The sequence below is a fragment of the Colletes latitarsis genome, chromosome 1 (assembly GCF_051014445.1).
Source record: "Colletes latitarsis isolate SP2378_abdomen chromosome 1, iyColLati1, whole genome shotgun sequence".
Classification (NCBI taxonomy): Eukaryota; Metazoa; Arthropoda; class Insecta; order Hymenoptera; family Colletidae; genus Colletes; species Colletes latitarsis.
In genome coordinates, this window is record NC_135134.1 from 45,151,098 (window position 1) to 45,178,908 (window position 27,811).

The 27,811-nt window shown below is 36.9% G+C and overlaps 1 protein-coding gene across 2 annotated transcripts in view; it reads right to left on the bottom strand.

Annotated features, from left to right (window-relative positions):
- Window positions 1–27,811, bottom strand: part of Snf4agamma (SNF4/AMP-activated protein kinase gamma subunit) — a 141,470-nt gene that overhangs the window by 46,284 nt on the left and 67,375 nt on the right. For both annotated transcript variants that reach the window (XM_076768558.1, XM_076768551.1), the window contains exon 8: window positions 7,699–7,832. In XM_076768558.1, the coding sequence (XP_076624673.1) occupies window positions 7,699–7,832 (134 nt within the window). The remainder of the gene's footprint in view (window positions 1–7,698; window positions 7,833–27,811) is intronic.

Here is a 27,811-nt window from a genome sequence, read left to right on the forward strand (position 1 = left end):
AGACGAGCAACATTATTGCGTTTCGTCCCGGATACTGTTAGTTGTACTTATCGGTAGGGCTTATCTATCAGATACTGCCTTAGTCGCGACGCCATTAATCGTTTGAACATTCTGTTCAAACCAATTACGCGCTAATAAACTATCCGGTAATTGGAGTATGTTCGAACGATCGATAGTGTCGCGTCTAAGACAGGGTCCACCAGATAAACATTATCCGCGAGTTCAACTACCAGAGCCCCGGAACGGAAACGCAATTGCACGTCTCTTCGTATCTCGAGTGTGTTCCTCGGTACGGAAAAGGAGTTTATTGTTCTTGGTTACGATAGGGGGACGTTAAAAAACGACCCAGGGTCTCCCCCGTTCCTGCATACTCGGATCCTACATGCTGACCTAGCGCACCGTCGTTCGCGTTGACGTCTTATCAGTCGCGAGAAACGGTCCGCTAACGCGCGTACGTCGACGGAAAATGGCACCCGGGTGCTCCGCGATCGCGACTTTCCGCGAGACTGCACGAACCTAGGCATCCCCGTGTGTCACCGGAACGTGGTTGTTACTCCTGTTGCGCGTCGAATTACCTAGCGTGCTGGCTTATCGACCTATCTACGAACTTTCGACGTTTTCGAGAGGAAACTCGCACTCGGCCGGAGGTTTCTCCTTCAACAAAACACTGACCTAATATCACTTGTTCGAATTAGCGGTCACAACGTCCCTTCGGTACGCGGGGGAGGTAACAACGCGAGAGGGATCCTCGAGAATCCGTGTCGTTGTTTTCTTTTATTTTGTTTTTAATCGAACCGTAGCGAACTGAACGAACTTCGAGGATGTCTCGAGCGGCCAGGAACCGGAAGATAGCGCGAACGTGGTCCCGTCGACGACTAGTCTCGATTCAGAATCGTGCATAGTCGGAGTCGAAGATTTCCTCGTGTCGTGGACGACACCAGCACGGTCGCTCGTAGCGAACTGGATCGGCTTTCAAGCCGGCGGTACTCCCGCGACACGTTGTACGGAATTTACGGCGCATCGTCGGTCTGCGCGCGCGACAACCCAAGTAAATGCAATTTTACGGACTTTCAGTTTTTTCCCTAGGACGGTCACGTGCGCAACACGAATCTTCACTCGCGGGCTATTCTCCGTTTGTCCTTGCGATTACGTGCATCCTGAAAAGTATTTGCGCGCGTACGCTGAATGATGATGAAAATTGAAAGGAATAAAAATAAACAACGATCCGCGCCTGGCTCGTTCGAAAATTCTGTAGTTGCTTTCAACCGACGCCATCAGCGTAGCTCACGACCGATTGGTCGTTCGTTGTTAGACTGCGAATCTATATGCAAATTCATATTTCTTTTAATAGAAATAATTAAATGGGAGCTTGGTATAACAATTCGTATCTTAAGTGTTTCTTATATTTGTGCATATTAAAGGAGTATTTTAGCGTGAAGTGTATTTTTTTTTAGACTTTCTTGGAGAATTTTTGCAGTCTTTACAAGGTGTATTTCTATGTGTTTTAATAGCATTTTTAAATTTTTTAGGCGAGAAAGAGTTAAAATTAGCGTCACTATGTATTTTCAAACACAGTCGCTTTTAAACAAGATCGTTTCATGCTGTTCATGATTTCGACCACACTTAGCAGTGTGAAGTTTGACACATAAGTAGAAACAGCGAGTAATGAACAGACGCGCCAGCCAAATCGTATTTAACATACGACAAATTTTTATACTACATTTTCAACTTGTTTTACCATTAGAATTCACTCCCTTGCTCCATTTTTATTTGAAGTATTTGATTAATAACTAAATATTGAATATTTGATTTTCGTCTGTTTCAACAACTTCTATTTCCCTGTAACTTTCTATTATACATATAAAAAGCACAAAATGAGTCTTGCGTTTTTTCGTATCTAATTATATCAAACGACATTTATAATATTCTGCATATGAATGATTGATACTATTAAATTTTTGAAAACATTTGATAAAACATAAAAGAATATCTACATATTTTATATGTATGGAAATTGACATTAATTTATATGAGATTAAATATTAATTTATATGTTGAAAAATAATATCGAAAAAATTCCGTATAAACGTTCCCGTTATTATGCTTCGTCGAATTTATGTTTGTACTGTTTCCCTAAAAAAAAAAAAACAATGAAAAATATTTGTAAAATTTTTAAAAATTAAATTCAAGTATAAATATTTCTTGAAATATATGCTCGATCGTGACACATCTCCCTTAACCCTTTCGTTACTACTGACGACTTCAGTTGCCCTCCGAGAAGTATAGCATACACGGTATAAAAATCGTTATACTGGACACTTTTGAAACGAGGTTACATTGAACACTATTTTATTTACAAAATTATGTTTAAATAATTTTACACCTCGGACAATGAAATATTATTGCTTAACTACGTGTCACGTGTCGTAGCAAAATAATTAAATAAAACAAAACATTACCCATATACATACGTTAACAACCAGAAATAGTTTTAATTCTTTAATAAATGAAAACTTAATTTTTATTTTATCTTATTCGTCGTAAACACTTTTGACCCATAACACGATATCATTACCAATTAGTTAATCTTAATTCCTACAGTGTGAAAATAATATGTTTTCTCTCATTTATTTTCTGCACCTGATCAACTGTTACGACGCCATATGTTATTTAATTCTAACCGCAGGTGGTTAATACCAACGATTTAATTTAAGAAAGATTGTAATCACGCTGCTAACTAAGAACAGGATGGATTTTATAATCGTGACGATCGAGGCGCAAAATGAAAATTTGATTTGTGGAGTATTCTTATGTATCGTTGTTACAGTGACGTTTGAAAACAGAAAACAATGTTTCCTAGACGCTAAGCCGATAAATAATTAACGCGAATCCACGTGGAAAGGTTGCACGGTTTGTAGTTGTTCGTTTAAAGGCTATTTCTCGAGCACGATCGAATATTGATTAACTAAGCACCGATGAGGTGCATTTCTGCCTATCTCTGCGTTCAATAATTGAAGTGCGAACAATCACCTGCACTTTGCGTTTGGAATAGACGTCTACGATATTGAAACTTTGCTGGTATGCTATGTGTACACGTTATTCGCGCTATCTTGCGTTCTTCGAAGTACCGATTAATCTGAAAATTGTGGTCCCCAAACTTTTAGAAAAGCACTCTTAAACCCACCAGTGAAAATTACAAGTTTAACCCGCACGGTTTGTCTGTGTAAATTTAATTTTTACGGGCCACGACCGCCAAAATATTTAAAATATTTAGATATTATGATTGGTATTAATTTCAGGAATTTCATTAATCCTGACATATATTAAATTTGAGAAATGTGCATACAGAACTGCAATCAAATTACATGGTTCGAATAATCACGTGGCAAGGAGTTAAAAAAGAAAAAAGAATAGATAACATATTAATAGAAAGCTATGTGTATTTGAGTTATCCACATTTTCCTATGTGCAAAATTTTGAGGACCTTTCGAAGAACGCTGGTTTACACGGTATGAATAACGTTAATTTTATCGTAATTTAACTTTACGCGGAGTAGTAATTTCCATGTTACGGATAAAACGAATATTGATTTCTCCCTATATTGCTTCACTGAATATTCGATGTTCTGTTAAACACATAACGAGAGCAACGCTAGTAAACTTAAGTAAACACATTAGTTTCTATTAATACCTTACAAATATTCATATGGAACATATTTTATGCTATAAATAGAACATTTTCTCCAACTATTTGCAAACATATACGTCGCTGCTTCTGCGTTACAAAATGCTTCCATCACACATTCTTGACAAAGATCCAAGAATTCAATTTCGAGTCTCAGAAAATCCTCATTCACAGCTTCGTTCTAAGGGCACTTAAGAAATCGCACGACATTCTCTATTTTTGCTTTTCCAAAAGTTATGGTATCAGTAAAAATTCAAAGTGCATCTCTGAATGTTACGAAGTCGAATAAAAATTAAAGCAAATTCTCTTTATTATTATACCAGACTGATTTAATAAGTTTCGGGCATTCAGTACCGTTCTATTGGTAGTCTGCCAAAACGTGTCAAATCGTATTTATTCTTCGACCCGATGGAAATTTAAGTGGACGTTGTCGCTGACACTGTCAGACTAGACCAGTTCAACGAACATGTGTAGATTATGTAAATCGGCACACATGTTACGCTGGATGCGAGGTCAGCGACGCAGATTCTAGAAACCTTACCGCAAAATGCACTTCGCGATCTCATGATTTCAATTATTCCAATTCCTAAAGGCCACAGGCGTATCTAACCAAAATACATTACTCGAGAAAAGTAATTCTGAATTTAAGAATCAAGTTTCGATCTTTAATTTTTGTGCACGTTACTTGTGGAACAACAAATAAGAAATTTTCAATTTGCAATCTCATGATTTCAATTATTCCAATTCCTAAAGGCCACAGGCGTATCTAGCCAAAATTATAATTACTCAAGAAAAGTAATTCAGAATTTAAGAATCAAGTTTCGATCTTTAATTTTTGTGCACGTTACTTGTGGAACAAATAAGAAATTTTCAATTTGCAATCTCATGATTTCAATTATTCCAATTCCTAAAGGCCTCAAACGTATGTAGCTAAAATACATTATTCGAGAAAAGTAATTCTGAATTTAAGAATCAAGTTTCTGACAAATAAGAAATTTCCAATTCTCAACATAGGCATTCACTATTTACGCGTGAGATTACAAGTAAACACAATTATTGAAAATATTTGAGATAGAAAAATGATTAGAATGGGGTTGATACGAAGGCAGAATATAGGAATTAAAAAGACACGCGAAATATTTATGTCGGTCGAATATTTTAAACGCCATGAAAAGCTTTGAAGATGACTCAGTGTTACTTGGTGCACGCGATGAATGCAGGGTGCATTCTGCAAAAAATTTGCGCGGCATGCGATCGCAATTCTTTAGATTTCTCTGCATATTAAGCAGTTTAAACAAAACTGAAGACGACCTTCGTATCTCGATAAGTTTCCAATAAAACAGAGAGATATCGATAAATTATAAACATTGTACAACCTCTGTTTGAAATATCTTTTTTCATATATAAAACAAAGAGTTTATGACATAATATAAAAAGGTTAATTTAGATAATTGGTTCTGTACAATGAAAATATACGTACTGTAAGATTACGACTAGAATTCTATTTAAAACGCAAGTATCAAAACCAACTGGAAATAAAAACTCTTAACCGTTCGTAGATAAGGCCAACTATCGACAACAACCATAATTTGTTATTAGCAGTAAAGGTAGGAGTACTACGTTACCGGCAATGTTCTTTTTTATCGATAAAGGGTAAAAGAACAACCTGTATTTCTACAATTACCAACGAAGTTGTATTTTCCTTATCGACTGCCACACTGATCGTGCTCGAAATGTGCTTAATTAGAGATAAAAAATAAATAAATAAATAAACGAATTAACAAGCACTTTATCAACATAGTCTTTTTCACGTAGTTACATACAATGAAGCGCATAGAGAAAAAGTAACCTCGACCTAGTTTGCAAAATGATAAAAACAGATATAGGAAAAGACACTCGCCTTTTCTAGAGGTTTCAATGAATTCCCCTCTTACGTTTCGAGCTTTCATCGTGACCCACATTATTCCTCTGACTTTTCGTTGAATCGATATTTACACAGTACGTACACAATAAATCATCACAAAGAAAAGCTACGAACGCGCGTGCAAACAAACTTGCATGAAATTTCACGTTTGCGCTTTTAACTATAGTTACCGATCAAAGGTTTCGAGCGAAGGCAAGTGGTATGTTACGCGCCTGCAACGCGATACGGATAATACGTATCGTCGAGTCTTATACATATAAATCATACGTATCTCGTATAGAATATGTGATAATTTAAAAATTGGTCGTATGAAAAATGCTCGAGTAACGTTAATGTCCACCGAAAAAGGAGTAAAAAAGAGTTTGCATAAACATAAAATACTAAAATAATTTTAGCAAACATATTTATTTGAACACGATAATGTTCCTTTTATTAAAAATGTTTTTAATGGCAAAAAGGTTTTCTACAAAAACGCTTCGGAAACGAACAACTCGTTTAAATAAAATACAGTACTTTCAACGCAATACAAAAATATACAAATAAATTATTTCGTTTGATTTCTGATTCTTTGATATCACCAACAGATGTTATAAATACATGGAGAAAAAAATGATGTGGAGTTAATGATGGAATATCATGAAAATATCGAAGTACAAACTGTAGAGGATCTGTGTCCATTGGAATGTTTCATGGGCAAAGAAGCTGGACCAACGATACTCCCACGCACAAGGTTACATCAGAGATGGACAAAACTCTCATCGACAAACTTCTTATCCCTTACTTGTCCAACAAAAATTGAAATTTGTACCGTAGAATGAAATGTTTCGCAACGAACAAATAAAAGTACATCTATTCGATCAGACTAGACGAATACCATGGTCGAAGGATGTAAAAATACCCATACTGTGTGTCAGAGTTTCATGCAAATTTTATTCATGACTATCGAGCACAAATTTTAGATTCGCTCGCGAACTAACTTCCGTTTGTGTTTCATTTGTAAATTAGAATTCGTTAACGGATTAAAGCTGACGAACAAGCGTGCAAAAGTTAATCAACGAATGACCCTAACATCCGTGTACGTTAGTCGTGAATAATATTTGTTCGACTCTGATGTGCATGACCTTTTGGAATGAAAAGGGTCTACACGATGAAAAATTGCACCGATTACCTCGTGGGGCATCCAGTGTGTGTACAAGCAGATCGAATGATTTACGAAGCCAGGAATATGTAATTTTACATCAACGAAAAGTTACCATACAACAGAGAGACTTCTGTTTGTAAAGTAAAATTTTTTTTTAGATTGCAAACACGGTGATCGTCGACCGAAGTTCGAGGATGTGTTATTTTTCCTTCAGAAGAAAGCACGATGAAAGAGGGTTTCAGCGAGGTTTTCAGCAAATTGCCGTATTTCAATTTAACCCTATTCAAGTTCGACGAGTAAGGATCGCGCAAGATTCGCGGAGAAAGTCGCGCAGTGTGTCTGCTTTGGCACAAAGTAAATAGATAGCAGGTGTTCGTACGTAGCTGCTGATGAAAGCTCGGGATAACCAAGGCAATTCTGAAAGCAGGACAATCGATAGAGCACTGTCGACTGTCTTACTGTCTAGGCAGATCGTGCCAAGAAATAGCTCAACTTGTAATCTTTCCGAGCGAACGCATCCGAACTTAACTACATTTTTCTTCGATCGCTGTCGTGTCCATATCCCTCTCAAGGACTTCATAAAAATTGTAAAAGACATGGACTTCGACCAAAAGAACAAAAATACACAACCTCGTAAAAGATTATTGCCACAACACTATTTTAACAGAAAGAAAAGCATCTCGACACGCCAAAGTCAGTCACGAATATGATGATCCAAAAAACTGAACAACTCTATTGCAACTACTGCAGTATCGAGCTGCTAACAGTCAACTATTTACTATACAAGTGCAGTGAAACTGAACGAATGCTCTAACGGTTCAAAAAGGGGTAGAAGAAATATAATTAACAACACACAGATATCGATGTGACGTAAAACCCTCAAGAAGATGATCGACGGACCTGTATGTTGAAATTTTTAAAAAAATGTTTGTGAAATAACGAAACTTACCCCTCTGGCGTCTCTGAAGAGGATGGCGGCGTGCACAGGGTCCAGACAGGCATCGGAAGCTCGGTGAGGTATCGCAGGTGTACCCAAAGAGAATCTTCTTGCACTAGGATCCAGAGAACTTCTTCTGAGAGCACCTAAAATTCGTTACATTAGTTACGACAGACGTTTCGGGGAGAATCGAGTGACCGATTACTGCGATGAAAGCACGAAAACGAGAGAAATTCAAGATAAATCGCCAAAGATACACGGGGGATCAATTACATGTTTCTTTTTCTCTTTTTTTTGCGTGGGTACTCGCCAGCCGGCTACAATCGTTGGTATTAAGCCAAACGGAGTTACAACACTGACCTTAACTCGTTACAATTTAACACGATTTATAGCCAGACGTGCAGAAAGCTCCGCGATGTTACGTAAAATGTAACTCGTTATTTACATTTCAAATGCGTTCACGTTGAAAACGTGCAGTTCACGTTATGACTCATCGAACGATTTCAATGCTTTTTCGATAACATGCCTGTGAACATCGATAGAATGTCCTTCTACGCTGTTATCTGTTAGAGGTGGACAAAAGAAAATTTTTAATCCGAGAATATATAGATAACTTAAACACGTTTCTTTCTATTAAGATGCACATCGATCGACGAAATTTAACTATAACAGCACTTAAAACTTGGGGCACAGAAATTTTCTTTTTCGTTAGATAGTGAAGAAAATCACACTTATCGATATTACTGTCACGCACGATGAAAGAGATATGGTTAATAATTTTACTTGTATACAAACGGATTCATACCCGCGAATAAAAAGATTAATTAGATTAATTAAATGTAGCAAAAATGATTTTGTAAAAAGTATTTACGAGAAAGTAGAAATTAAATATTTCGTTTCGATGATATTTTGTGAGACGATAAATTAAAAAAAATACGAAATTCATGCATTCGTCAAACGTGTATGTGTACGTATAACATCAGAATGTTGATACGTCGGTCTCTGGAGTGAAACGTGCTCAACTTGATACGCAAGTGTTTTGCAAAATAAACTTTTCCGGCGGATACAGCGTCGAGTATTCGATTTCAGCCATACGAAACTGGAATTCGTTTCCAGTTTTATAAACGGCAGCGTTATTTTATTTTTAACTCGATTCTTATCGCAATGTACTTGCATAAGAAAATACGATACGACGTATTAAAATGAACGATATTTTACTACGTACTCTTTTTTTTTTTACGACGTAGTAAAATTAATTTCGATACCGTTACGTTTTTATTTATTAATTTACAGTTCGGATCTCTCATAACGTTCTTTTCCTTTTATACGTTAATTTTACGTTGAAAATAAGTTAATAATATTTCTATAAGCATAAACAAAAATAATTCGTCTACAGATAATGATAAAAATAAATATTACAATATATTCTTGTTGCGTTTAACATTCAACTCGTTTGGTTGATATTTCGTCCCACGATTATCTAGTACTTGACATTTTAAATCAATCCTGCATCGAATAAACTTAACAGCTTGGTATTTTGTACGACTTTATCGGTATCGAGGATGAAAAGTAAATACTGCGTAAAGGAATTATCGAAAATGCTACGCATTTAAATTGTTCAATTTGCCTAATTAAAAGTAAAATTTATATACGTTGGATGGGAAGAAGAGGCTATTTGTTTTTCCCATGGAAAAGGTCACCACCAGTGCACGTTTCACCGATTAAATTCGGCTTCCTCAGCTCGAAACTTTATCCTGATATCCGGCTTATCAGCGGTATTTATTTCTTTCGTACATTCCTATCTATGATATTCTCGCCTGACACCGATCATGCGGACGAGCAAAGAATATTGATATATGTGTAATACGAGGGTCATCCAACGAGTAAAGAAACAAACGACTGCTGCTGAAATATTGTTTACGTAACAAGCGTTATAATTCTCCGACTTTTCAACATAATCCACTGCTACGTTTATGCACTTGCCCCATCGATTAACTTTCAACCGATAGCAAAAACAATTATTTTCCAGGCAATGCCTCTTTTGATGGATCGAATAAAAGGTAATCTGATGGGGCGAGGTCTGGGGCTATACGCTGGATATGGTAGAATTTCCCAACCTAATTTTTCGATGGTCCCGAGCGTTAAATGCGCAGTATAAAAGCAAACGTTATCTTGCAAGAAAATCACCTCTTCGTTTCAGACCTTGAATTATCTTCAAAGATATCTCTAGAATGTTGACCGTTTATGGCACGTCGATAGTCGAAATGTTCCATTTTGCCACTTTTACAAGAGCTCAAAATATTTAAAAAGTTTGTTGAAAATTTTATCGCATGATTGGTTTGAAACAATGATTGTCCTCGTCAAGAGAGCCCTCAAAAATGGATTCTCGTGTAACAGCCCGTAATTAAAGTTTTCTTTTTAATCTCTATATCAACAAAACATTTTTCTTCAAATTAGTTTTTTAAATTTTCCATATTTTTCGTCTAAAATAGGTTTAGTATCAGTGGAAACCAACCAGCCAAAATTTTTAGACTTAACTACTATTCGATAAAAGACAATACAAAATGGACTAAAAAAATATTTTCGTATAATTTAAGGGCCTCTCTTCGAGTCTCTAAAAGTCTGCTATAATAGAACTTTGAATTCTTTCCGAAAAAACTTAGAAAGGAAACTTTCATTTTAACGTTGTTACACGAGAATCCTATCCTTAATCCTTTCCCAAGCCTGGGCTTCGAAACTTTTACGATCTTTTCCACATCCTTAGAAGTGTAACAACGAAATATACTTTGTGTAAACGTGAAATTCCAAGTTCGGTATTTAACGTTCGGATACTAATGAATTATAGGAACGAAAGGTACCTGTTTTCCACCTCTCGTGTGGTGAAGCACAGTTCTAAGCGACGAATGAAGCCTCTTTATGAGATCGTTCGCTGTAGGTGGCAACCGCTTGTTAATTCTTTTAGTACACTGATTGCCACCGCGTAGGAGCATTATGTGCCATCGTGGGCGCACTCACGCATGGATCAAACTAATGTTCATTTTATAATTTTACAAATTGTGTTTGTTTTCTATGAAATTACAAATTTTATCCACAATTTCAGAATATCGAACGACACAAACTTATGGGACGACTTAATAGTGTTCTATTCGCGTATGTCGGTATTTCTCAAGCAATTAAAGTTGTTAGCTCCAACCTTTTCAACATTACGCTTAAGAAAGAGGCATCTATCGATGTTCCAGATACATATATTACTTCGATGTATTCATTTTCTCCCTGATACCGTCAGAGAATCGATCACTATGCATTCACGCTGCGCTTCCGTAATCGAATCGTAGACAACAACCGTTTTCCAACATTAAGAAGGATCTGTATTCCATCGATCGGAATTCCGAAAATAGGATTGCAGAAGACAACGTGTATAAATGGCAGAGAGAAAGATCTGTTCGAAAAGCAGTTTGGCATCATATTGAGTCAGACACTTTACTTTTCCTTCGTAATATCTTAACAATGTTGATTGTCCGACCAAATTCGTAAAATTCTCGCGAGATCAACATTTTGTTTCTAGACGATTGGATACTAGTTATAATATAAAATTAGTCGTTTCACTAAAAAACAACTCACTATAAAAATATAATTTTGCTTTCAGTAAAATACTGCTGCTCGATTGTCTTAACACTAGAACCACCAAAGCAGTCAAAATGATCCATTAATAATTTCTAATACAACTTGCAAAGAATTTACTCGACTAAATTTTTGAACATTTATCGTAATTTTCTACAAGTGAATGCATAAACACTTACTTCCATTGCATTATACATTTATTCGTGTGTCTATCGTTTTAATTTCTTTGGTAGAAACAAATTCACTGTAATTGTGGGTAGTCTTAGTGTTAACAATATTGTCTGTCCGGACCAAATACGCGAAATTTTCTACGAGATCAACATTTTGTTTTTAGACACTAATTACTATAATTTAAAATCTATTAAAACACCGTAAGAATGTAATTTCCAGAGATGCTCTTTCATTCTGTATAAATGCATCGCTATAATCGTGAATAACAATTCTACATTGTAATATGGAAAAAGGTTTAACCTCGTGGAGCCTTTGATGGTTCTCGCGATGCTTCAGAGTTCCTCCGCGCGTAAAGTATAAATTCGCAGTAATGCTCGAAGACACGTATTATGTACTTCAGTATCGTGTTTCGACGGCCTCAAGAAAATAACAGCACGTGAACGAGACGAAGTGTCGTAACCAGACAGCGCAATTATCTTCATCGATTCAATGAGAAGAGGAGAACTATTAACGAGTACTCTAGCAATAACTATCGATTACGATTGCTCGAGGAGAACGTCGAGGAACAAATAATTTTACGAAAAAAAATCTATGCTCAATTTTCTCCGAGTAATTATATAAAATTTAATAACGTGATCGATGTCGTGCTAAACGATGACTAACATTTCACGCGTGTAACGTATATGTTCATCTTCCTGTCCGATCCCCGAAATTATTCCGGTTCGAGCAACGTCATCGTCGCCAAAATGATCGAAACAGAACTTGGTGCAACATAGAATCGCGCAATGGAGGATTTTTCGAAAGTAATTCCTCGTTTTTCTCATCTGATGTCAAAGGTGTCTACGATCGTTAGAAAATAAGTAATTTTTGTCGTTCGAAGAACCGAGTTATTTTAGGTTGGCGTATTCAACGCTGACCTTGAATCGCTAGGTCCAATGGATACAAAGGAACTGCGTCAATGGACGACGTTTCGCTGCAGCTGCACATATGCAGCGCGCGAAGAAGCCTGCCGAACGAACGTTTATTAATTTTACGAAGCACCTCATGATGTTTGGAACTTTGCGAGCGAACACACAGATTGATAAACACGCAACGTTACGAAAGAAAGGTCAATTGTTGCTAAATGGATAACGGTCTACACAATAACATCTAATTGAACCAAAATTTGAATCGAATAAATCGCTGATCGTTCGATGGAATTCTTTCGATCGATAAACTTAACGATCGAAGAAGAATTCGAAGGAACAGAGTAAAACATTCTAATGTTTTTGCGTAAAATAAATGTGAAAGGAATGCATTTGATCCTTTATGAACTAAATTATATTTCTTTTCTGAAAAAAATATACGATAGAATTATTGATAAATACTAATGATAGGACTGTATCTGGTGTAAGAGATTCTAAAACAGTCGTAAACGGAGTATTTATAGGCGATACTATTGATTAACAGTAGAACTACCAAAGCAGTCAAAATTACCCGTTAGTAATTTCTAATAAAATTTATAAACAATTTACTCGATTGAATTTTTGAAAATTTACAGTAATTTTTTATAAGAAAATAGATAAACGTTTATTTCGGTAGTTCTAGTATTAAAACTACGAAAGATAAGCCTTCTTCAAAGGCAGACCCTTTTCCAATTTCGTCGAAAAATTTCACACCTCGAATTTTTTTCTCAAATGTGGAAAGGATTTCGGGGGTATGTCTAATCACCAGAAATGATTGTATTTGACCCCCCTAACTGAAAATAATTTTTTTAGGACGATTTGAAATTTTTTTTTTTCGTCGAAAAATTTAGGCACCTACCCCCTGTCCATTTTTCTTAAAAATTCGTGTTTGATTTTTAATAATTTTGTTTGACCCCCTACAAAAAAGTTGTTTAATACTTTTTTGTAGGTACTCATGAGCTCTACTTTAGGAAAAAGTTTCATTGAAATATATTCACTATTGTAGGAGGTATGGTAGTTTGAAAATTGGACCATTTTTATTGGGTTTTTCTCAATTTACGGGGTCAAGGATCAACTTTTCGAATATTTTTGCGATTTGTACATATTCTCCATCAAAATACGCGTAGTTTGCTTTTTTAAACATTAAAATCGTCCAATCCGTTCGGAAGTTATGATGTTTTAAAGATTCGCATGAAAATTCGGGCAGACATTTCTGGCCAGAAATTGTATTTTCGGTAAGGAATTTTTTTTTCGAAAATGCGTAAGATTTCGGGGGTATGTGTAATGACCAAAAATTATTGCGATCGACTCTTGCAGCCGAAAATAATTTTTTTAAAACGATTTGAAAAATTTTTTTTTCTCCCAAAAAATTTCAACACCTACCCGATTTTTTTTCTCGAAACTGGGTAGGATTTCAGGGATATGTCTATTCACCAAAAATGCTTATAATTGACCCCTGCAACCAAAAATAATTTTTCCAGAACGATTTGATATTTTTTAATTTAATTGTTAATAACTTTTTAACGAAGCCTCTATCAATAAATTGGTATTCTTGATTTTAGTCTTATTTTGGCCTCTAGAATCCCCCATTAAGATTTTTCCCAGGGGTGGCCGAATACCCTGTATATAACGTATCGTTGTGTAACATACCTCTATATTGAGTGGGAAGTATGTAGTTCCCAAGTACGAAGTACTTCATAGGTACTATGTCATTACATTTCATACGAATAATATATTCGTTCGAATCAATAACTCGAAAAGGAAATAATACAGGCGGTATAGTGATGAAACGTGCTAATATACGATACTTGTCTCTGCATATTCCATAAAAAAATTTTAAATATTTCGATTAATAAAAGATTTGAATTGTCCTTGATAATGATTTTTCTGTCACGACGAGGAATAAATTAAATATTCATATTTGATATTCCGCAGAAAATAAAATGCTAAATGTATAAAACATTCTTGTAGGAAAGGAATAGTTTTACGTTCGATGTTCGATTCTTATCGTTTTTGAAATTTATTTATCCGCCTTGAAAAAGGAGTAAAATAATACGAATGAAACAGAATTATATGTGAAAAATATGACCAACGATTAGAATCAAACAGATGTTTGAATGAATTAACACAACAATATTTAATTGCTATTAATGAAGTTCGAAGCTTTTACATTGTATAAGACAATATTTACGTTGAGGCTAATTTTAAAAATTTTAATTAAAAGAATCAAATGTTATGAACCTGTTCACCTGTTTGGAATATTAAAAATTTTTATGTTTGATAGGATTAACAGCTACATATTGCATTGTACGAGTGGGAGGTGAGAACAGAAATATGGAAAAATTCGATACTTGGTAAAAATATACATACGTAATAATGGCATGTATAATTAATACAGTTATGTATACGATTCCTCGGAAATTAAAATAAGAAATGATTCACAGAAAATTCAAATACGTTGAATATTTTGTTTGTTTAATTCCAACGTCATCAAATATGAATAAGTGTTAAGTAACAGATACGTACAGTCCAAACTAATTAGAGGATTATTCGTTTCTTTAATTTGTAAGTTTACATAGTTATGTACTACGCTATAATAATTAATGTCAACAACTAATATATGTACGACTTTATAATGGTCACGATGTTACAAATTAATTCTGCTCGTGTTTCCGACGGAAGTTCGAAAATAAAATGGGAAAACCTGCTTAACCTTCTATTGAAATGAACGATCGGCAGTTAAATAACTTTATAATGGCCGACTTCGCAAGATAATAACTTCTAATAAAGAAAAGTAAAATTCTTATTCGAGAAACGATTAATTCCCGAACGTAAGTTTCGAATTCTTTTGTTCTTTTTTACGAACTTAATTACGAATATAAATTTGTGAACAGTGCTTCTGAACACAGAATATAAAAAATTGCATGTATAGTTTAAAATCGATCAACCTGGTAAAACAAAAAGATAAAAATGTTCACCCTCGAGCAAGAAATAGTCGTGTACAAGATAAGAAAAAAAGAAGACCGCGTAGAATGTATGTTAATGCTTGGCAAACATGATAGAGTCTATAACGAGGCTTGTGGCTCAAATTCTCAACAATTAGGAATAATGATGCGATCGAATAAAAATGGAGAGGCTGAGCTTGCAAGACAAAATGATATATGTGTAAAGTCATTCACTGCGCTGAAAATAGAAGCGTTCTACATAAAGTAGAGCTAAGCCTGGCATGACAGAAATAATCGTTAAAACGATTAGGAAAATTCTGAAGTTGTACGTTGCATACAAACTTGTGTAACAAATACAGTGAAGTGTTTCATTTTCACTTAAATTACATTTTCTTACTGATGTTAACAGTTATTTAAATATGATTTGCAAGATAAAAAGTTGAAACCGAAATAAAATGCATCGTAAGTAACTATTTTTGTAATATATTGTCAATAGATATTTTTAATTATTCTAGTTTGGAATCTATCCAGATTTTGTGGAGATTGTGGTATTACCGATTGTTGCTTTAAACAGTTGTTTCGATATTATTAGATACTTCTAAGTGCCAATATTTATACGACACACTGACTTTTCCTATTTAATGTAATAAACTATGTTTGAATACGATATAAAGAAAATGGGCTTTGAATGCGAATTAAAATGAATTTCGAAAAAACAATAATTTGGTACTTAATGAGTTAATGAATCTGAAAATATAGTCCTGAGTATTCATTGTACTATGTTTACACAGTTCCCCAAAGAAGCCAATCTACACGATTAAATCACATTACAGATTGCCTCATCCCTAACATTACGTATTCAACTGTGACTTCCTAAACACCCAGAGATATCTGCATCGCTATAATGCGAAGAAACTTATTCAATTTGGCGCGTCGAAACATCGAGAGAATAGATGTCTTCGAGCGCCACAAAAACAAATTGCGTAAGTGCGCATAGCCGATAAATTAACATAAGAAATCTGCCAACCAGCACCAAACGTGACGTAGCAAACACTTCGAAACGAAGCGTCTTAGGAAAACTACGATAGAAGTTAAATAAATTAACGATATTACTACCGTGTCGTTACAAATTTATTATATGCAATAAACTCCGCGTGAACGCAGAAAATGCGAAAATATTGTTCTTCGACGGTAAAATCGAAGAAAGGAACTAAATATTTTAACAACGATAGTCTGCGATTCGCGAACGAAACCAAATTGTAAGGACTAACAAACACCAGTAGACCACGGATAAACGATGTTTTTTATCTCGGGTTGAAGTCGAACCACGCGTATGACGTCCAACAAGTAGAGTAAATGAAATAAAGTAAGCGTGGCGTACGATAAAGTAATAGCTAACGAGTGCACAGCGATCTGGAAACCGACTTCGAATTTTTCGATTATAATATTAAAAAAAAAATCTTCCAATAATTTGAGAACTCCTCAAAAGCCTTAAAAACTCATTCAGACAACTCCATAATGATATACGATTTTAAATTACTTATTATAAGGCATAAAAATATAAGTATTATGTAGATAAGCATTATTTATTCCGCGTATAAATAGTGCACTATTTACATAAATTTGAACTTTAGAAAAGGTTGTAGAAAAATGATGAAGAGGTACTGGATTCTTTTATATGAAGTCTCGTTCGGTTGTTCTTCAGACCTTAGGTTAATATTAGTGCTATTATTATTTTAAATATCGAATAAATATAAATATTTCGGTGAAATGTCAAGTGGATATTGAACGTTTAAAAAAACTCATAGAAATCTCGAACAGGTATACTTTCGTAAGTTATCAAACAGATATGATATGATAATGATTTTAATGGGTCGATGATCAACAATGACTAACTTATGACTTATGGTCACTGGTGGTCAACAGTGAGGTTGACCTCAAGGTCAACGGTCCAGTGAAGATCTAGAAATAGTCAAGAGATGGGACCAATCGAAATAGGGTTGTTCTCTAGACCAAGCGGTTCTTAACTCTTCACGTTGACACTGTCTCCCCACTCTTCGACTTCCCCACTTGAAGACTACCGCTGGACAAATTCTTCAGTACCCCTGGAGCATCCAGGGGGAACGGGTCTCGCGGGCCTACGCCAGGCCATTCGAGGAGCGCTGACCACTGGGGACCAGGACTGACCAGGACTGACCAGGACTGACCAGGACTGACCAGAACTGACCACTACTGACCAGTGCTGACCAGTGCAGATCCGACTACTGACCACTACTGACCACTACTGACCAGTGCCGGACCGTGATGACCACTGGTAAGAACTATTTAAAATTGCTCTCCCCACTTCTATTTTGTTGTTTCATACCAATTGAACGTTATGGAACTGTTCATCGCTTTTGCTAAATTACGAATCGTTTCTTATGTTACAGCTGGACCTTTGGTGCTTCCTTGGTAATGGTAACTAATGCTCAACAAGTAGTAAGCTCACTTTACTTATTTATATTATTATCGCAAAATTGACCTGTTTATTTTATTTGTTTGGTGATAATTCAATGTTCTTTGACTGTCCGGTTTCATCTGTTTACTATGTTTCCTTCCTCTATTTCTACTACTGCCTTATTTTTTGAATTGGCATGGTTGTGTCGAATCATGTACCATTTTTGTTTGTATATTATTTTATGAATTTTGATGTCACTAATTAGAATAAGATTTTTATTCTTGTTCTATTTCGTTAAGATATTTTGTTTAATTCTCGGACATTTTCATTCCTTGATATCATCGTTGGATTTTCAATTCTGGTCAATCTTTGTTTCTATTCGTCTTTGAAATTTGCATGGTTCTTGGGATAAATTTTCGTAATTGTTTGCTATTTTACTTGGACATTTTCATTCCTTGATATCATCGTTGGATTTTCAATTCTGGTCAATCTTTGTTTCTGTTCATCTTTGAAATTTGTATGGTTCTTGAAATAATTTTGGTAATCGTTTGCTATTTTACTTCGACATTATACTCTCGTTACGCAAGTATAGGTAGAATACTTTAGGTTTATTATGTGTAAATTTTGTACATTTCCTTAGGTAGGTCTAACATCGAGAATCTTATAGATTCTCACTCTTAGGTACATCAGCACGACTAATTATTCCATCGCTTCGTCTAGTTTGCATGGTGGTTATTAAATTTCCTTTCGTATGTCACTAATATGAGTATCAATTTTAGTTTCAGATTATTCACAGGGACATCAAAGTACGACGCCACAACCGCCGAGGGACATTTAATTCTAAGTCGATTAGATTTAAGCTTCGTCGCGAATCTTAAAATTAACGTCGAAGATTTCTTTATTGTACATATTTTCGCTGCCTACCAAGCAATTATTAAACAAGTAGCTTCTCGTTTTCTCGTTCCCTCGTTCCTAGCTTCGGTCACCACTGTTTCATCGATTGAAACATGTGATCGGCCGTGTATCTGGTCCGAAAGGTCTAATCGCCTTCCCTTGGTAAGCTTGATTGAGGGAAAACGGCACTTCGCTGGAAGGTGTGGAGTTTCCGTATTCTGCGGAAACGCATACCTTCCAGCGGAAGTCGACACCGTCTCAGGTACTCTCTCTTTGTCAGACAGCCTAAGTCGGGTCCTTCGGGCTCCCGGCGGGTTGCGTTGGAGAAATGGAGACCTCGATTCGGAGTTGCAGTTCTCTGTTTTCTTGTTGAGATCGAGTTAGCAAGGGCAGTAGGTTCGATCCTCGAATCCGCTGCACGGTTCAGCGTCGCGTCGCGCCGCGTATCCCACGATTTAGCTTCATCCCTCTTTTTAACCACATAATTGCTTGGTACAAGGAACTTTGTTCCCTTCTATCGTCCGAATTTTAGCTTCAACTTGACTAGACTTGAGCTTCGACGTTAATTTTAAGTCCCTATTGTATGCGTCTCCCAATGTTGCCAAGTAATTATTTAACAAGTAGCTTCTCTCGACTCGTTCTCTCGTTTCTTGCTTCGGTCACCACTGTTTCGTCGAACGAAACATGTGATCGGCCGTCCAGTTTGTCCGAAAGATCTAGTCGCCTGCCAATGATAGATCGATTTCTAGAAATAGAAATCAATCTACCAAGGGCAGTGTCGATTCGATCCGAAGATCTGTTGTACGGTTCAGCATCGCGTCGCGTCGTGTCGCGTCTCCAACAATTTAGCTTCATCCCTTTTTAAACAAAATAATTACTTGGTATTTAGACTTAAGTCCCTAGTGTAGCCGCGTGTCCTGCCAAGTAATTATGTAACAAGTAGCTTCTCTTTCACTCGTCTCCCGTCCCCTCCGATCACCACTGCTTCCATGTAGAAAGCAAGTGATCGGCCGATTAGCTGGTCCGAAGGGTCAGTTGCCGTCCTCTAGTGAGACGATCCAAGGGAAAGGGTATTTCGGCCGCAGAGGGGATCAGGGACTGTTCCTGTCTACGGTAGCCCCGACTCAGGATCCCTCTCTCTGTCAGACATCCCGAGTTGGGTCCATCTGGCTCCCAACAGGCTGCTTGGGGGAAATGGGGAACCTGTGTCGGGTGCGTCGATTCCCTTCCCCTTCGATCGGATTTGCCAAGAGGTAACGAGCTGGCCCTTTTGACCTCGCTATTCGGTTCGCGTCTCTCGTTCCTTGCACTATTGCATGGTGCATCGTGTCGTATCGCGTCGCGTCGCCCACGATTTAGCTTCGTCCTTCTTTTAAACAAAATAATTACTTGACATGACTAATCTAGTTTCTAAGGATGTAAAAGGGAGATCGATGGAACTTGGATTCCATCTATCTCCCTTCGGGTCTCCACTCGCAGCAACCTCCACGTGGTGAGACCTGGTAATCGGTGTCACCCACGATAGAAAAGTTATTCTTCGTGGGTGACACCGAGCTAATGGCTGCGAATTTAGAATTATTTCTTGATATAATAAACGAATTTAGATTTATAGTTAGGCAGGTGTTTGGTTAACCATTCTGTTAGGCAGGTTATTTTTATTTGAAGACAAATTCTTTTGAAAATTCTTTCAACTCTCTTCGTTGGTTGTGCATCCTTCATTGGTTGCACTTTCGTTTGTTTCTTCTTCGACCAACGACCGTTGGTCACAGAAGATCTTTATTAATGGAGGGTGGTTGGGAATCGATTAGGGTGGGTCTCCATTCGCAGCAACCTCCACGTGGTGAGACCTGGGTAATATTATTTAGCGTTTAATTAATAATCGTATCACTCTTAGCTGGGTAATGCAATTATTAATTAAAAACTAAGTAATATTAGCAAATTAGGCTGCGATCCGCTTTGCATAGGTCATCATAAATATAGAGTTTCTTCGCTAGATTAGTTTTGATTCTTATTGATTCATCAAAGATTTTAGTATTGTCAAAGACGATGTATACGAGTAGATCTTTCACCCAATGTATTTTTTCGGCTCATTTTTATGGGGTCTTAAAATCCCATTACCATTTTCGTGTCATTCGCAACGTTACCAATAGATTCAGAAATGAATTTTAATCCCTTCCATAGTCAATTCACATGTATTTACGCAAACACTACAGCTGTTTGCCTATCAATACTAATTCAGTGAATAGTTTATCAACTGATCGCCATCCATGAGAAGAGGACGCTAAAATCACCTCAGAGTTTTCAGGTCGATATAGCAGTTAGATTGGGCCACGAAAGTCCATAAGGTGAAAAGTCTACTCGTATACCTCGTCTGTGATAGAAGTATCGAATAGGTATCGATTCTTCCGTAGTTTCAAACGAGCATCGATAAAAGTATCAAACAGGTATCGATACTGTTCGATTCGATATCATAACTTGCAGGCTAACATCGATAAGTATCGATATGGTATCGTCTTGATCGCCGACTACAATAAGGAAAGTTACACAAACCGTGTGGTATAAATGTTAACACATTGACTGCCACACCAAACCCTTCAAATTGTTCAGGAAAACGGAACTTTGTTTTCAGGCAATTGGAAACTAGTATAGGGAAATAGTTAGAATTCAACAGACTTGTCTTGATCTATTTTCTTTAACATCTTTGATCTAACTTTGACAATTTTCTTAGTTCTTCGGTGAAAAATCGTGTCACCCACGCGTGACAGTGGCAGTCAATGCGTTAGAAATGTCTCGGGCCTCGTGAGGATCGATGCAGTCGGTATGCAGAAACGTGCATATTAATAGCGTAATAAAAATAAAGCTCAGAATACAGTCGTTTCCGTTACCTTGCCTGAGTATGCTTTCGTAGATTTTGTAAGTGGTCTCGCAATCGGCTTCTCGCAAAGTCGGATGCCGTGCACCGCCGTCGAGACTCTGACTTCTGTTCCTGAAATCCTCCTCTTTCTTTCTCGGCGCGTCCTGACACTCGCTCTGTCTCCTTATATGCCCCAGTCGTCTGCCAAAATGTCGTATCATCTCCTGAATACTGTTGTGATGGTGATGATGCTTGTCGTGGTCGCCGTTGGGACTCGGCGACGTGGGCGACGCTCTGCCGCTGTACGGTTGATGCTGCTGATGTATCTGTTGCAGATGATGAAGGGGATGATGATAGTGGTGGTGGTTCGACTGATGATGGTGGCTGCTCCCGTGGATCGTGTGATAGACCGAATGATTGTGCACGGCATGGTGGATCGAGGAGCTGTGATTCGAAGCGTTCGAGCCGTGAGACGATCCGTAAGACGTCGTCGAACCGTAGGAATACGTAGAGCTGACGGACCCTCGCGATATCCGCTTCTGTACGTGCTTGTGGTTCAAGAGCTCGTGGAGAAACTTAGTGTCGTGGTGTCTGGTGTCCGACGTGGACGAGCTCTTCGAGTCCTGATGGTGATGGGCCGTCCTTGTGTCGCCGTTGTGAGACCCGTGGTACAACAGATGAGTTATTCCGTGCATTTCGATCGACGTACGCCGGATATCTCTGTCTTTGGATATTGGATTAATTATACGACGAGGAAGGCAGGCGTTTGCGTATCGATGTCGGTGTGAAACTGTGAATAATAACGAAGTACACGCGCTATTGAAACGGACGAGATAAAGTCAGTTTTCGGAGTCGAGAGACGTTGACGTGGTATCGATTACAGAAATCCAATTATGCCGACTTCGATGCAACCGCGAACGAAGATGCATATCTGTCCAATATTAGCGACGCGAAACGTGTGGAAAATAATCCACGAAAACAGTCGCCTTCGATGTAATTGGATTCGGTTTACAGGAATAGCAACGTTCAGATTAATGCGTCCGAACGAGCAAACCAGGATGCTCTTTGAAAATTCAATTCGTAGCGTATTACTAAGTTTAGACGAGGTTCGAACTCTTACTGCTGACGACGAAGGAATCGTATTGGACAAAACAATCGCAACCTTGATAGAGATTGATTGTACAAGAACTTAAATTCCGTTGTTGAATGGGATCTTTAACAACGAAGATGTAACATATCTGTTCAAATTATATTTTTCACGTGTCGATTACAAGGTTGCCCGACTGCACAGGTGCAATAGAGTTTACGGTCGAGCGAAACCACTCGAATCGATTTTTGGCAACCGCGAACGACCGGGGGATATCTATAAACAAGAGCTTCGAGAAATAGCTGCGACTTTACGTGCGCATCTGGCAGGATCACAGATTTACTAAAACGTTCAATAGATTCGCTTAACACCGAGAACGTCGAATCTAGTTTTATCTTTCGTGAATGAAATATTCCTGTTTTTACGTACTCGGGTTATATTTAAATATAAATTGTTTTTTATAATAATTAAAATTGACGTTAATAGATGAGCCACATGTTTTAAAATATATTCAATTTGTTCAATTATCGATTTATATTTAAATATTTTTCAACTGATATAAAACACAATATTCAAATATAACTCGATAATGGAACAAACTGGATGTATTTCAAAACATAATAATGGCTTCTCTGTTAACTGTAATTTTAATTAATTATAATTCAGTAGGTGTTATTTTTAAAAATTTAACATTTTGTCCAAGGATACTAATGGACTCCAATAACGCTAATTCATCAAACTCGACGCAGAGATCGATTCCTATATAAATGTTTTAAAAAATATGAGGAATAAAAATTTGTTTTATACATCGATTTTCATAACTTTAAATTTTAACGAATACAGTTACCTCGAATAATTTCTCGAACAATTACAATTTATAAAACGAATTCCAATCGTTAATGGCACGCTTTTATTTATTAAATAAAATTCCTCCCTCTCGAATCACGAAACGGAAATAATATTCAAGCAACGAGAAACCATTCAATCGCGTCTACGACTTCGTACCAGAACTATTTAGCTCAATTAAAATCGGCCGTTAAGTTTCCAACAACACACTCGTTGAACTTTGTCGCCAAGTAAAATTTATCAATGGCTGTTCGAGAGTTTCAGTCTGAATTCAACTGGAAAGAGATCAGCCTCGACTATACACTGAAAGGAACGGAATGGAGAACGCGTAACGCGTTTCACAGAAGGATTAAACAGATAAACGCACGTTGAACGTTAGTTAACTGCGTGTTATGGTGCTGGGATTGAAGTGCCGAGCACATCCTCGACCGAGGGTTAAATTAGAATTCAGGAGGAAACGTTTAACACACGCGACTGATTGCAAGATTAGAGGAAGTAGTCGAAACCACCGCTTATTTAGTTGTTTCTAAGAGAATGGTTTCAAGACCGTCCCCTCTGCTATCCGAAACCAATTTTACGAAGCATTCGAGCTTGAAAAATTCATAAATACGCAATCTGAAATTCTCAAAATACATTTCATTTATTTGATTTAAACTAAAAATCGTATTCGAAATTTGTCGTAGTCGTTGATCTCGGAATTTGCGTTGCCCCCTCGGTTTACTTTTCCTTGCATAACGCTTCCGGGATTCTGTTTATCGGAAAGTGAAAATCACGATATCGACTTTCCGGCTACACGCTTGGAAATGTCCTGATTTTGACAACGAGGTCGTCGATGTGGCAAATTTTGGGGTCGTAGTAGGGAAACTGGGTCATATCGATTGACTGTCTCCCCATTCTGGAGGAGTGCACACTCAAAGGAATTATTATAGCTCTCCTTCTTTTACCCTTTTGTTCGGCGAGATGAGGGAAAAATTGGTAACGAAACTAAGACAAGAAACTCGGGCAACGACGCCGAAAACAAGCCTCGGTTTGCGATCTCGTTTACGGTTTATATCGTGCAGTTTCTTCAAGCGCTAGGAAGCTAAAAAAAAAAAAAATTACTCGTCTCGTAACTGCTATTCCCGAGTAAATAAAAATATTTTACCAAAAAATTTTTCGTGTACCATCGAACGAAATAGTAAACTATTTTGACCGAACGTAGATTAAAATAAAAAATACTTGCTCGAAACTGTACGGATTTAACGTTTCAAATTTAACAAAACATAACGTACCATACTTAACGATTCTTGAAACGTACGTTCAACGTGCGAGGACTCTTCAATTAAAATACATGTATAAGTATCAATCGAGGTTCAAAAGGTCTGAAAAAAGATATTCAACAAGTCGATATTAACTAATTGCACTATCACGATAAATAAGTCGTGTGTAAGACATGCTGACGACGTCCACGTGGATAATTGTTCTTCCCAATCATGCACAGACTTTGTAACGGAAACGATTTTCAATCCTGTATTCGCGAAAATACACTTCGAAAGAAAATCCTCGTTGTTTAAGCGATACAACAATAAGGATCCACGTCGAGATCTTCAAGTTTCCGGATGATGTTAAGTAATATCTCGTTCTAATTACGTCTGCTCTGAATTGGAGCTTGTTAAATTTACAGGAACGATTTCACGTTCAATTTATTATCCGAAGGAAATGCTCTACTACATTGAATAATTACTTCGTGAATGGTAATCAACTGTCCTTGTTATTTATTCGAAAGTATCCAAGTACCGCATAAAGATCGACTTTGCGTGATTTCTATCTATTTTTTACTCAAATCAAGATTATTAAATCCAACGATTATCAATTTACTTTTTACGTTGCGTTCAACCGTGTGTTCTCTGACGCGTAAACATGCACCTCTTAAAATTACTCTGCTTCTTGCTATTTTATTGCAACAGTTGCAACGTTAGGTTTCCCAAACCGATTATCCGAATGATCGATTGTCAGAACAAATTTGTCTTTCCGTTAATTCGAATAATTGACGTTCTACCGTGCTTGGTCGGTGATTTTTTTGCATTTGCTTTCTACGTCTTCTCGCCCTACTAAATTTACTGCGCCCGCAACCCTCCAGAAGTTATTAAACACAGCGTCCAAGTCATTTACGGGTAACGAATATTTATTACGTAATTTCGGAATTTCGGAAAATACCCAGTCAGAAGAATGAAACTACCGGTAACCCAGTGAACGTCGATTTTACCTCGAAATTGGACGATCTTTGATTCATCGAAGCGACCATTATTCAACTTTTCGAAGTAATAATCAATTTTTTTTCTAAGGGAAGTTGAAACAAAAATTCTGTTAAGTAATGTACACAATGTATAATTTTTAAGTAAATTCGACCAGGAAACGCGATGAAATTTGATCGACGATTCTAATATCGTGCATAATGTAAATACTACATTAGTGAAGTAAATAGAATAACAATAATTAACCCTCGCTTTTAGTCTCTAACAACTACAGTGACACAGGATGTCCCACAGAACTAAGAGACACTATAAAAAGAACGATCGACAAACTGAATATAATTGTATTCATTGTAATGCACCGATGGATCTATAAACTGCAACTGCATTCTTTTTTTAAATGGAACCCTACAATTTCGATAGGACCATTCGTTGTACATTTTTAATCTCTACAAATAAGTATCAAGGTACAGTGTTTTAAACCTAATGATTAAAGAGTTTCATCGCTTAATAATTTACTAAACTATTTTAGATTGCATTAAATATTTTTTTCTTTCGTGTGGAAGAATAATTAAGGTGATGAAAAGAAATGAATCGCTATAAATAAATGACGTAGTAGCAGAAGGATATGGATACGTAGTAGACATTATTATTATTATTTGCAATATCTTAGACGAGCAACATCGCGTCCACAAAGGTTATAAAAGCAAGTTCAAAGGGATTATAAATACGTGGTCTATGAAGTTTACAGGTTGTGTCGGTGATGAACCTTTACACGCACTCCTCACTCAGTTTGGCGCGGAAGTTCACAGAATCGACCTTTAAAATGCCGCAAACAATGTGGCCGTGCCGCGAAACACCGAACAAACTCGTTTCTCTGTTACGTGTACACATCAATTATACTCGATCGAAGTATCGGGAGCCGTTGCAGTCAATTCGCGCTCCTCCGATCGAGCCGCACAACGGAAGCATCGTTGTTTTCCGAGCGAAACACGATGGAGAAATAAATTACTGCTTTCGAACGACGACGATCGCGAGATACGCGGACACACGATAAGCGGTGTGCATTTAACACCCATCGATATTATCTGTCGCTGGCGCGAACAAAATACATCTCGCGGTCATTTTTTTATCATTTCGATTGATTATGATTCCGTGACGTAGCCGGTCGGTTGGTTTCCGTTTCAACTACGCGAGCAAACATCGCGTTACGCGGCTCCTATTCGGGTTCGACAATTTAAAACTCACCGTCGAACGTTTTATTAATGAAAACGCCAGCTACTTGGGCAAACGAGGAAGGACGAACGTTAAGTATGCGCAAACCGCTGCGACACGCGCGCTGCTTTGCACGACAAACAAACGAATTAACACACGAATGACGCCCGCTTCCCGGGTGAGACAAAATCCCTAAAACGTGGTCGAAATGTGTAATTATGAAATTCTTATAAATAAACCCGATTACGGCTGGTTATGCGGGCGTTTGTTTCATCGGGGTTAAAAAATAAGCGGCTTTGAATAATCGATTACAAGGGCGATCCAAAAGTTAATGGTACCAATTTGAATTGGAAGACAATTTTTAATATTTGTAACTCATATTATTGGACGTTTGAAAGTTCTATGGTGTTGGAAGAATGCTTGCAACAAAGATGGCGTAAATGTATGGGTCGAGGTAATCAATAATGAAACTGTGGGTCCTTGCTTTTTACCAAACACTGTAACTGGTGTATCATGCTTTTTAAACCATTTAACTTTGCCCTATGACGCTTTTCTCTATCTACGTTTTTTAAAGATACAGCTTGTCTCCGTGAGATGTTTTTAAATGATCCGCCTAATCATTCTACTATAGTGCATCGTCATCGTATTAACGAAAATAATAATATTTTCGAGAAATGTAAGTGAAAATATATATTTCTGAACGATTTTTCGTTAAATATTTCAATCTAACGCTTTAGCTTCTTTTGATTTACTTTTCTGCCTACTTCCTACAATTTGAATATTATGGAACTTCGTATTCATACTAGAACTACCATAAGTGGCCAAAATGTTTATTACCATATACAAATAAATACGCTATAATTGATATAAAATTGTATCT